This window comes from Oncorhynchus masou, chromosome 2 (assembly GCF_036934945.1).
Source record: "Oncorhynchus masou masou isolate Uvic2021 chromosome 2, UVic_Omas_1.1, whole genome shotgun sequence".
NCBI classification, from domain to species: Eukaryota; Metazoa; Chordata; class Actinopteri; order Salmoniformes; family Salmonidae; genus Oncorhynchus; species Oncorhynchus masou.
Genome location: NC_088213.1, coordinates 12,211,322 through 12,224,857, shown reverse-complemented (window position 1 = coordinate 12,224,857; position 13,536 = coordinate 12,211,322). Strand labels below are relative to the sequence as shown.

At 41.9% G+C, this 13,536-nt stretch overlaps 1 protein-coding gene across 2 annotated transcripts in view; it reads right to left on the bottom strand.

The window, feature by feature from the left end:
• The window catches only part of trpm5 (transient receptor potential cation channel, subfamily M, member 5), a 53,369-nt gene that overhangs the window by 13,503 nt on the left and 26,330 nt on the right, over positions 1-13,536 (bottom strand). For both annotated transcript variants that reach the window (XM_064987548.1, XM_064987553.1), the window contains 3 exons: positions 13,427-13,528; positions 11,716-11,980; positions 10,405-10,523 (listed from right to left, as the gene is read on the bottom strand). In XM_064987548.1, coding sequence (XP_064843620.1) covers positions 10,405-10,523; positions 11,716-11,980; positions 13,427-13,528 — 486 coding nt within the window. The remainder of the gene's footprint in view (positions 1-10,404; positions 10,524-11,715; positions 11,981-13,426; positions 13,529-13,536) is intronic.

Here is a 13,536-nt window from a genome sequence, read left to right as displayed (position 1 = left end):
CATTCAGTGGTACTAACATATCTAGATGAAGCATGGATTGTAGATGATTCCATTCAGTGGCACTAACATATCCAGATGAAGCATGGATTGTAGATGATTCCATGCAGGGTCACTAACATATCCAGATGAAGCAGGGATTGGAGATGATTTCATTCAGTGGCACTAACATATCTAGATGAAGCAGGGATTGGAGATGATTCCATTCAGTGGCACTAACATATCTAGATGAAGCAGGGATTGGAGATGATTCCATTCAGTGGTACTAACATATCTAGATGAAGCAGGGATTGTAGAGGATTCCATTCAGTGGTACTAACATATCTAGATGAAGCATGGATTGTAGATGATTCCATTCAGTGGCACTAACATATCTAGATGATGCAGGGATTGGAGATGATTCCATTCAGTGGTACTAACATATCTAGATGAAGCAGGGATTGTAGATGATTCCATTCAGTGGCACTAACATATCCAGATGAAGCTGGGATTGTAGATGATTCCATTCAGTGGCACTAACATATCTAGATGAAGCAGGGATTGTAGATGATTCCATTCAGTGGCACTAACATATCTAGATGAAGCAGGGATTGTAGATGATTCCATTCAGTGGCACTAACATATCTAGATGAAGCAGGGATTGTAGATGATTCCATTCAGTGGCACTAACATATCTAGATGAAGCAGGGATTGTAGATGATTCCATTCAGTGGTACTAACATATCTAGATGAAGCATGGATTGGAGATGATTCCATGCAGTGGTACTAACATATCCAGATGAAGCAGGGATTGTAGATGATTCCATTCAGGGTCACTAACATATCTAGATGAAGCAGGGATTGTAGATGATTCCATTCAGGGTCACTAACATATCTAGATGAAGCAGGGATTGTAGATGATTCCATTCAGGGTCACTAACATATCTAGATGAAGCAGGGATTGTAGATGATTCCATTCAGGGTCACTAACATATCTAGATGAAGCAGGGATTGTAGATGATTCCATTCAGTGGCACTAACATATCTAGATGAAGCAGGGATTGGAGATGATTCCATTCAGGGTCACTAACATATCTAGATGAAGCAGGGATTGTAGATGATTCCATTCAGTGGTACTAACATATCTAGATGAAGCAGGGATTGTAGATGATTCCATTCAGTGGTACTAACATATCTAGATGAAGCAGGGATTGTAGATGATTCCATTCAGGGTCACTAACATATCTAGATGAAGCAGGGATTGTAGATGATTCCATTCAGGGTCACTAACATATCTAGATGAAGCAGGGATTGTAGATGATTCCATTCAGGGTCACTAACATATCTAGATGAAGCAGGGATTGGAGATGATTCCATTCAGGGTCACTAACATATCTAGATGAAGCAGGGATTGTAGATGATTCCATTCAGGGTCACTAACATATCTAGATGAAGCAGGGATTGTAGATGATTCCATTCAGTGGCACTAACATATCTAGATGAAGCAGGGATTGGAGATGATTCCATTCAGGGTCACTAACATATCTAGATGAAGCAGGGATTGTAGATGATTCCATTCAGTGGTACTAACATATCTAGATGAAGCAGGGATTGTAGATGATTCCATTCAGTGGTACTAACATATCTAGATGAAGCAGGGATTGTAGATGATTCCATTCAGTGGTACTAACATATCTAGATGAAGCAGGGATTGGAGATGATTCCATTCAGTGGCACTAACATATCTAGATGAAGCAGGGATTCTAGATGATTCCATTCAGTGGCACTAACATATCTAGATGAAGCAGGGATTGTAGATGATTCCATTCAGTGGTACTAACATATCTAGATGAAGCAGGGATTGTAGATGATTCCATTCAGTGGTACTAACATATCTAGATGAAGCAGGGATTGTAGATGATTCCATTCAGTGGTACTAACATATCTAGATGAAGCAGGGATTGTAGATGATTCCATTCAGTGGTACTAACATATCTAGATGAAGCAGGGATTGGAGATGATTCCATTCAGTGGCACTAACATATCTAGATGAAGCAGGGATTGGAGATGATTCCATTCAGTGGCACTAACATATCCAGATGAAGCAGGGATTGTAGATGATTCCATTCAGTGGTACTAACATATCTAGATGAAGCAGGGATTGTAGATGATTCCATTCAGTGGTACTAACATATCTAGATGAAGCAGGGATTGGAGATGATTCCATTCAGGGTCACTAACATATCTAGATGAAGCAGGGATTGTAGATGATTCCATTCAGTGGTACTAACATATCCAGATGAAGTAGGGATTGTAGATGATTCCATTCAGTGGTACTAACATATCCAGATGAAGCATGGATTGTAGATGATTCCATTCAGTGGTACTAACATATCTAGATGAAGCAGGGATTGTAGATGATTCCATTCAGTGGCACTAACATATCCAGATGAAGCAGGGATTGTAGATGATTCCATTCAGTGGTACTAACATATCTAGATGAAGCAGGGATTGGAGATGATTCCATTCAGTGGCACTAACATATCTAGATGAAGCAGGGATTGTAGATGATTCCATTCAGTGGTACTAACATATCTAGATGAAGCAGGGATTGGTCACTAACATATCTAGAGATGATTCCATTCAGGGTCACTAACATATCTAGATGAAGCAGGGATTGGAGATGATTCCATTCAGTAGCACTAACATATCTAGATGAAGCAGGGATTGTAGATGATTCCATTCAGTGGTACTAACATATCCAGATGAAGCAGGGATTGTAGATGATTCCATTCAGTGGTACTAACATATCTAGATGAAGCAGGGATTGGAGATGATTCCATTCAGTGGTATTAACATATCCAGATGAAGCAGGGATTGTAGATGATTCCATTCAGTGGTACTAACATATCTAGATGAAGCAGGGATTGTAGATGATTCCATTCAGGGTCATTAACATATCTAGATGAAGCAGGGATTGTAGATGATTCCATTCAGTGGTACTAACATATCTAGATGAAGCAGGGATTGTAGATGATTCCATTCAGTGGTACTAACATATCTAGATGAAGCATGGATTGTAGATGATTCCATTCAGTGGTACTAACATATCCAGATGAAGCAGGGATTGTAGATGATTCCATTCAGGGTCATTAACATATCCAGATGAAGCAGGGATGATGATTCCATTCAGTGGTACTAACATATCCAGATGAAGCAGGGATTGTAGATGATTCCATTCAGTGGTCACTAACATATCTAGATGAAGCAGGGATTGTAGATGATTCCATTCAGGGTCACTAACATATCTAGATGAAGCAGGGATTGTAGATGATTCCATTCAGTGGTCATTAACATATCTAATGAAGCAGGGATTGGATATCTAGATGAAGCAGGGATTGTAGATGATTCCATTCAGCGTCACTAACATATCCAGATGAAGCAGGGATTGTAGATGATTCCATTCAGGGTCATTAACATATCCAGATGAAGCAGGGATTGTAGATGATTCCATTCAGTGTCACTAACATATCTAGATGAAGCAGGGATTGTAGATGATTCCATTCAGGGTCATTAACATATCCAGATGAAGCAGGGATTGTAGATGATTCAATTCAGTGGTACTAACATATCTAGATGAAGCAGGGATTGTAGATGATTCCATTCAGTGGCACTAACATATCTAGATGAAGCAGGGATTGGAGATGATTCCATTCAGTGGTACTAACATATCTAGATGAAGCAGGGATTGTAGATGATTCCATTCAGGGTCACTAACATATCTAGATGAAGCAGGGATTGTAGATGATTCCATTCAGTGGTACTAACATATCCAGATGAAGCATGGATTGTAGATGATTCCATTCAGTGGTACTAACATATCTAGATGAAGCAGGGATTGTAGATGATTCCATTCAGTGGCACTAACATATCTAGATGAAGCAGGGATTGTAGATGATTCCATTCAGTGGTACTAACATATCCAGATGAAGCAGGGATTGTAGATGATTCCATTCAGGGTCACTAACATATCTAGATGAAGCAGGGATTGTAGATGATTCCATTCAGTGGCACTAACATATCTAGATGAAGCAGGGATTGTAGATGATTCCATTCAGTGGCACTAACATATCTAGATGATGCAGGGATTGGAGATGATTCCATTCAGTGGTACTAACATATCTAGATGAAGCAGGGATTGTAGATGATTCCATTCAGTGGCACTAACATATCCAGATGAAGCAGGGATTGTAGATGATTCCATTCAGTGGCACTAACATATCTAGATGAAGCAGGGATTGTAGATGATTCCATTCAGTGGCACTAACATATCTAGATGAAGCAGGGATTGTAGATGATTCCATTCAGTGGCACTAACATATCTAGATGAAGCAGGGATTGTAGATGATTCCATTCAGTGGCACTAACATATCTAGATGAAGCAGGGATTGTAGATGATTCCATTCAGTGGTACTAACATATCTAGATGAAGCATGGATTGGAGATGATTCCATGCAGTGGTACTAACATATCCAGATGAAGCAGGGATTGTAGATGATTCCATTCAGGGTCACTAACATATCTAGATGAAGCAGGGATTGTAGATGATTCCATTCAGGGTCACTAACATATCTAGATGAAGCAGGGATTGTAGATGATTCCATTCAGGGTCACTAACATATCTAGATGAAGCAGGGATTGTAGATGATTCCATTCAGGGTCACTAACATATCTAGATGAAGCAGGGATTGTAGATGATTCCATTCAGGGTCACTAACATATCTAGATGAAGCAGGGATTGTAGATGATTCCATTCAGGGTCACTAACATATCTAGATGAAGCAGGGATTGTAGATGATTCCATTCAGTGGTACTTGTAGATGATTCCATTCAACATATCTAGATGAAGCAGGGATTGTAGATGATTCCATTCAGTGGTACTAACATATCTAGATGAAGCAGGGATTGTAGATGATTCCATTCAGGGTCACTAACATATCTAGATGAAGCAGGGATTGTAGATGATTCCATTCAGTGGCACTAACATATCTAGATGAAGCAGGGATTGGAGATGATTCCATTCAGGGTCACTAACATATCTAGATGAAGCAGGGATTGTAGATGATTCCATTCAGTGGTACTAACATATCTAGATGAAGCAGGGATTGTAGATGATTCCATTCAGTGGTACTAACATATCTAGATGAAGCAGGGATTGTAGATGATTCCATTCAGTGGTACTAACATATCTAGATGAAGCAGGGATTGGAGATGATTCCATTCAGTGGCACTAACATATCTAGATGAAGCAGGGATTCTAGATGATTCCATTCAGTGGCACTAACATATCTAGATGAAGCAGGGATTGTAGATGATTCCATTCAGTGGTACTAACATATCTAGATGAAGCAGGGATTGTAGATGATTCCATTCAGTGGTACTAACATATCTAGATGAAGCAGGGATTGTAGATGATTCCATTCAGTGGTACTAACATATCTAGATGAAGCAGGGATTGTAGATGATTCCATTCAGTGGTACTAACATATCTAGATGAAGCAGGGATTGGAGATGATTCCATTCAGTGGCACTAACATATCTAGATGAAGCAGGGATTGGAGATGATTCCATTCAGTGGCACTAACATATCTAGATGAAGCAGGGATTGTAGATGATTCCATTCAGTGGTACTAACATATCTAGATGAAGCAGGGATTGGAGATGATTCCATTCAGTGGTACTAACATATCTAGATGAAGCAGGGATTGGAGATGATTCCATTCAGTGGCACTAACATATCTAGATGAAGCAGGGATTGGAGATGATTCAATTCAGTGGCACTAACATATCCAGATGAAGCAGGGATTGTAGATGATTCCATTCAGTGGTACTAACATATCTAGATGAAGCAGGGATTGTAGATGATTCCATTCAGTGGTACTAACATATCTAGATGAAGCAGGGATTGGAGATGATTCCATTCAGGGTCACTAACATATCTAGATGAAGCAGGGATTGTAGATGATTCCATTCAGTGGTACTAACATATCCAGATGAAGTAGGGATTGTAGATGATTCCATTCAGTGGTACTAACATATCCAGATGAAGCATGGATTGTAGATGATTCCATTCAGTGGTACTAACATATCTAGATGAAGCAGGGATTGTAGATGATTCCATTCAGTGGCACTAACATATCCAGATGAAGCAGGGATTGTAGATGATTCCATTCAGTGGTACTAACATATCTAGATGAAGCAGGGATTGGAGATGATTCCATTCAGTGGCACTAACATATCTAGATGAAGCAGGGATTGTAGATGATTCCATTCAGTGGTACTAACATATCTAGATGAAGCAGGGATTGGAGATGATTCCATTCAGGGTCACTAACATATCTAGATGAAGCAGGGATTGGAGATGATTCCATTCAGTGGCACTAACATATCTAGATGAAGCAGGGATTGTAGATGATTCCATTCAGTGGTACTAACATATCTAGATGAAGCAGGGATTGGAGATGATTCCATTCAGTGGTATTAACATATCCAGATGAAGCAGGGATTGTAGATGATTCCATTCAGTGGTACTAACATATCTAGATGAAGCAGGGATTGGAGATGATTCCATTCAGTGGTATTAACATATCCAGATGAAGCAGGGATTGTAGATGATTCCATTCAGTGGTACTAACATATCTAGATGAAGCAGGGATTGTAGATGATTCCATTCAGGGTCATTAACATATCTAGATGAAGCAGGGATTGTAGATGATTCCATTCAGTGGTACTAACATATCTAGATGAAGCAGGGATTGTAGATGATTCCATTCAGTGGTAGTAACATATCTAGATGAAGCATGGATTGTAGATGATTCCATTCAGTGGTACTAACATATCCAGATGAAGCAGGGATTGTAGATGATTCCATTCAGGGTCATTAACATATCCAGATGAAGCAGGGATCGGAGATGATTCCATTCAGTGGTACTAACATATCCAGATGAAGCAGGGATTGTAGATGATTCCATTCAGGGTCACTAACATATCTAGATGAAGCAGGGATTGTAGATGATTCCATTCAGGGTCATTAACATATCCAGATGAAGCAGGGATTGTAGATGATTCCATTCAGTGTCACTAACATATCTAGATGAAGCAGGGATTGTAGATGATTCCATTCAGGGTCATTAACATATCCAGATGAAGCAGGGATTGTAGATGATTCAATTCAGTGGTACTAACATATCTAGATGAAGCAGGGATTGTAGATGATTCCATTCAGTGGCACTAACATATCTAGATGAAGCAGGGATTGGAGATGATTCCATTCAGTGGTACTAACATATCTAGATGAAGCAGGGATTGTAGATGATTCCATTCAGGGTCACTAACATATCTAGATGAAGCAGGGATTGTAGATGATTCCATTCAGTGGTACTAACATATCCAGATGAAGCATGGATTGTAGATGATTCCATTCAGTGGTACTAACATATCTAGATGAAGCAGGGATTGTAGATGATTCCATTCAGTGGCACTAACATATCTAGATGAAGCAGGGATTGTAGATGATTCCATTCAGTGGTACTAACATATCCAGATGAAGCAGGGATTGTAGATGATTCCATTCAGGGTCACTAACATATCTAGATGAAGCAGGGATTGTAGATGATTCCATTCAGTGGCACTAACATATCTAGATGAAGCAGGGATTGTAGATGATTCCATTCAGTGGCACTAACATATCTAGATGAAGCAGGGATTGTAGATGATTCCATTCAGTGGTACTAACATATCTAGATGAAGCATGGATTGGAGATGATTCCATTCAGTGGTACTAACATATCTAGATGAAGCAGGGATTGTAGATGATTCCATTCAGTGGCACTAACATATCTAGATGAAGCATGGATTGTAGATGATTCCATTCAGTGTCACTAACATATCTAGATGAAGCATGGATTGTAGATGATTCCATTCAGTGTCACTAACATATCTAGATGAAGCAGGGATTGTAGATGATTCCATTCAGTGGCACTAACATATCTAGATGAAGCATGGATTGTAGATGATTCCATTCAGGGTCACTAACATATCCAGATGAAGCAGGGATTGTAGATGATTCCATTCAGGGTCACTAACATATCTAGATGAAGCAGGGATTGTAGATGATTCCATTCAGGGTCACTAACATATCTAGATGAAGCAGGGATTGTAGATGATTCCATTCAGTTGTACTAACATATCTAGATGAAGCAGGGATTGTAGATGATTCCATTCAGGGTCACTAACATATCCAGATGAAGCAGGGATTGTAGATGATTCCATGCGTCTTGTGCACAAGAAGAGAAGGCAGTCGCCTAATACTGTGAATGTCCTGGGGACTTTAAGTAGCAACACCTAGCAGACCAGGTCTGGTAACTGCTGGTGGTGAAGGAGACCAGACTACAGAGGTAAAGAGGGAGTTTACCTGCTGGTGGTGAAGGAGACCAGACTACAGAGGTAAAGAGGGAGTTTACCTGCTGGTGGTGAAGGAGACCAGACTACAGAGGTAAAGAGGGAGTTTACCTGCTGGTGGTGAAGGAGACCAGACTACAGAGGTAAAGAGGGAGTTTACCTGCTGGTGGGGAAGGAGACCAGACTACAGAGGTAAAGAGGGAGTTTACCTGCTGGTGGTGAAGGAGACCAGACTACAGAGGGAAAGAGGGAGTTTACCTGCTGGTGGTGAAGGAGACCAGACTACAGAGGTAAAGAGGGAGTTTACCTGCTGGTGGTGAAGGAGACCAGACTACAGAGGTAAAGAGGGAGTTTACCTGCTGTGGTGATGGAGACCAGACTACAGAGGGAAAGAGGGAGTTTACCTGCTGGTGGTGAAGGAGACCAGACTACAGAGGTAAAGAGGGAGTTTACCTGCTGGTGGTGAAGGAGACCAGACTACAGAGGTAAAGAGGGAGTTTACCTGCTGTGGTGATGGAGACCAGACTACAGAGGGAAAGAGGGAGTTTACCTCCTGGTGGTGAAGGAGACCAGACTACAGAGGTAAAGAGGGAGTTTACCTGCTGGTGGTGCAGGAGACCAGACTACATAGGTAAAGAGGGAGTTTACCTGCTGGTGGTGAAGGAGACCAGACTACAGAGGTAAAGAGGGAGTTTACCTGCTGGTGGTGAAGGAGACCCGACTACAGAGGTAAAGAGGGAGTTTACCTGCTGGTGGTGAAGGAGACCAGACTACAGAGGTAAAGAGGGAGTTTACCTGCTGGTGGCGAAGGAGACCAGACTACAGAGGTAAATAAACAGATACATGATGGTGCATGATGCATGATAAACAGAGTCCAGTCTCTGTAAGACAGAGGAGGCTGCATGATAAACAGAGTCCAGTCTCTGTAAGACAGAGGAGGCTGCATGATAAACAGAGTCCAGTCTCTGTGAGACAGAGGAGGCTGCATGATAAACAGAGTCCAGTCTCTGTAAGACAGAGGAGGCTGCATGATAAACAGAGTCCAGTATCTGTAAGACAGAGGAGGCTGCATGATAAACAGAGTCCAGTCTCTGTTAGACAGAGGAGGCTGCATGATAAACAGAGTCCAGTCTCTGTAAGACAGAGGAGGCTGCATGATAAACAGTCCAGTCTCTGTAAGACAGAGGAGGCTGCATGATAAACAGAGTCCAGTCTCTGTAAGACAGAGGAGGCTGCATGATAAACAGAGTCCAGTCTCTGTTAGACAGAGGAGGCTGCATGATAAACAGAGTCCAGTCTCTGTTAGACAGAGGAGGCTGCATGATAAACAGAGTCCAGTCTCTGTGAGACAGAGGAGGCTGCATGATAAACAGAGTCCAGTCTCTGTGAGACAGAGGAGGCTGCATGATAAACAGAGTCCAGTCTCTGTGAGACAGAGGAGGCTGCATGATAAACAGAGTCCAGTCTCTGTGAGACAGAGGAGGCTGCATGCAAATAGAACAAGTCACCATAATCAATTACAGAGAGAAAAGTGGCCTGAATAAGCTTCTTTCTAGCAATTAGCAGGAAGCCTTATTACGAAAAGAAAAACCCAATTTCAATTTAAGCTTTGTCACAAGATTATCCACATGAACTTTAAAGGACAACTTGTCATCCAACCAAATACCTAGTTATTTGTAGGATGATACTTTTTCAGTGGCTACGCCATCAGATGGGACAATGCTAACCTCCTCTGGCAGAGTTCTAGCTCTGGTAAAGGTCATGAATCTAGTTTTTCTTTGTATATTCAAGACCAGTTTGAGACCATAAAGTGAGGCCTGCAGTGACTGAAAAGCAGTCTGGAGCTCTTCAACAGCCTGAACCAGAGAAGGAACACATGAATATATAACTGTATCATCTGCATATAGATGTAACTTTGTTGGTTGCAAGAGAGGAAATTGGATGCTAGAGAGGAAGGACTCTGCTCACCTGCAGGACACACCGATAACGAAGAGTGAGATGGCCACCATGTCACACTTGTTCCAGTTGTCCTCCACGTACAGCTTGAATTTCTTCAGGATGCTCATGTCTTCGTCTGTGAAGAAACTCTGCATCACCCAGGTCAATAAAGCGTTAGTTCACTCTGTTAGAACATCACAATTAGCAGTATAATTCTAGTTGTGTATATTTTCGAGGTCATTTGAGTAATTTATGTCAAATTTCTCCCCAGGCTAAAAATACATTTATCCTCAACAACAGTCCTCGAGTATCCTCAACGCTGCACATATTCTGTCTACCCGCACACCGGATGCAACTTATCAACAGCTGATAGGAGTACCTTTATTTATTTATTTTATTTTACTAGGCAAGTCAGTTAAGAACAAATTCTTATTTTCAATGACGGCCTAGGAACAGTGGGTTAACTGCCTGTTCAGGGGCAGAACGACAGATTTTGTACCTTGTCAGCTCGGGGGTTTGAACTTGCAACCTTTCGGTTACTAGTCCAACGCTCTAACCACTAGGCTACCTGGGGAACAGAGTTGAGAAGCACTGAAATGGAACCCACCTGATGCAACTTATCAACAGCTGATAAGAGCACCTGGGGAACAGAGTTGAGAAGCACTGAAATGGAACCCTATTCCTTAGTCCACTACGTAGTGTTTTGAACAGGGCCCTTGTCGAAAGTAGTTCAGTATGGAGGGAATAAGGTGCCATTTCAGACACAGATAATTTGCTATGGACCCTTTATTTAACTAGGCAAGTCAGTTAAAAACATATGATTATTTACAATGACGTCCTACCCCCGGCCAAACCCAGAGGCCGCTGGGCCGATTGTGCGCCGCCCTGTGGGACTGCCAATCACGGCCGGATGTGATAGAGCCTGGATTCAAACCAGGGACTGTAGTGACGCCACTTGCACTGAGATGCAGGGCCTTAGAGCGCTGCGCCACTCGGGAGCCCACTGGGCAAAATCTGGTTGAATCAACGTTGTTGCCACGTTATTTCAACAACAAATAATTAAGTGAAAAAAAATTGCCCCAACATTGAACCTAAATCCAATGACATGGTGATTTTGAAATGTTATTTTCACATTGAATTCACGTTAGTTGACAACTCAAACTAATTTAAATTAAAACCCATGGGAAGTGATGTCAATAATGATGACATGAGTTGGGCTCATGGTCTCCCTAGGTAGCTCTGCCAGTGTCTCCCTCAGCCCTACAAGGACATTTCCTCTCGGTCTAACAATTAAGATGTTGGTTTCTCTCGTGGGAGACCAGAGTTCAGACGTCAACATACCTGTCTCAGCTCCTCCAGCACCAGGGTGAAGACCCAGAAGTAGAGCATGATCTCCGGGGCCCCAGGGCCCGCGGGGGGCGGCGGACGAAAGTCCAGCAGGAGCACGTAGGTGAACAGGATGAGGAAGGCAAAGTACATGATGACGTTGCCTAGGAACACAGTGACCGGGGCACTCCAGAAGCGCCTCCAGCGACGCAGCAGGAAACGCCACCACACGGCGGCGCTGCTCTGGCCCTCCATGCCACCAGGAGGACCCCCCGAGTCTCTGGAACACCATACAACACATTGAAAATGGGGAATTTTTATATACAGTATTCTTCAACAGTCCACAAAGATTCTAGCCTCGTATTACCAGACTGGCTCACAAGGCTGCTAAAAGGAAGGTTGACATGAAGTGCCGTCAACTTTGTTCTAAGGGCATAAATAATCTGATTGGTTTAGGGCAGAACAATTGTTTATATAGCTTATTCAACTAAACCTTTAATAAAACAAAATGTTAACTGACCTAGTGGCAGAATTTTGACCTAGCTTGCTAGCTAAATCGATTATATTATTCAATCTTAGTAGGAAGTAGTGCCCTGCTCAGCTAAGCTACATATAGTTTAACATTTTACGTTTCTGCCCCCAGGGAAACATAACTGTCCATTCCAATTGTTAAGTTTATATAGCTTGTAAAACAAAATATTTTGATAAAGAAAGTGGGAGCTGATTTACTGGTATATTTGAGACCAAGCTAGCTAGCTCTATTCTATGTTTCAACAGTACTAAAAGATAGCTATTTTGCTGGGCAAATAGATCTGTTTAGCTTAGCATTTTACGTTGCTACCGGGGAACAGTGGTTACCTGCCTTGCTCAGAGGCAGAACGACAGATTTTTACCTTGTCAGCTCGGTTACTGGCCCAACGCTCTAACCACTAGGCTACCATAACTGTCCATCCCCATTTTATTTAAAATATTCTCAGTTCAAACCTCTGCCATGTTTTCAAAGGTTGTGCATCCAGTTTCAACTGTTCTGCCTTATTATTATTCGACCATGTTGGTCATTTATGAACATTTGAACATCTTGGCCATGTTCTGTTATAATCTCCACCCGGCACAGCCAGAAGAGGACTGGCCACCCCACATATGCTCTCTCTAATTCTCTTTATTTCTCTCTCTCGGAGGACCTGAGCCCTAGGACCATGCCCCAGGACTACCTGACATGATGACTCCTTGCTGTCCCCAGTCCACCTGGCCGTGCTGCTGCTCCAGTTTCAACTGTTCTGCCTTATTATTATTCGACCATGCTGGTAATTTATGAACATTTGAACATCTTGGCCATGTTCTGTTATGATCTCCACCCGGCACAGCCAGAAGAGGACTGGCCACCCCACATAGCCTGGTTCCTCTCTAGGTTTCTTCCTAGGTTTTGGCCTTTCTAGGGAGTTTTTCCTTGCCACCGTACTTCTACACCTGCATTACTTGCTGTTTGGGGTTTTAGGCTGGGTTTCTGTACATCACTTTGAGATATCAGCTGATGTACAAAGGGCTATATAAATAAATTTGATGTGATTAGATTTGTTAAACTCCACCCATTGACATTCTAGAAACCAATCGGATTTGTTCTGCCCTAAACCAATCAGATTCTTTCTGCCCTTAGAACAATGTTGACGATACTTGATGTCCCTTTATAAACAGCAGGTATAGTAGAATAAATGGTTTTATAACTCACAAAGGGTCATTGTCTGTTAGTAGCAGGGCCTTTTCTGTGTCCAGACTGTCTAGTTCCACATACTGCTCCTCTCCTCCACCACGACTGTCTAGTTCCTCATCACTGCATCA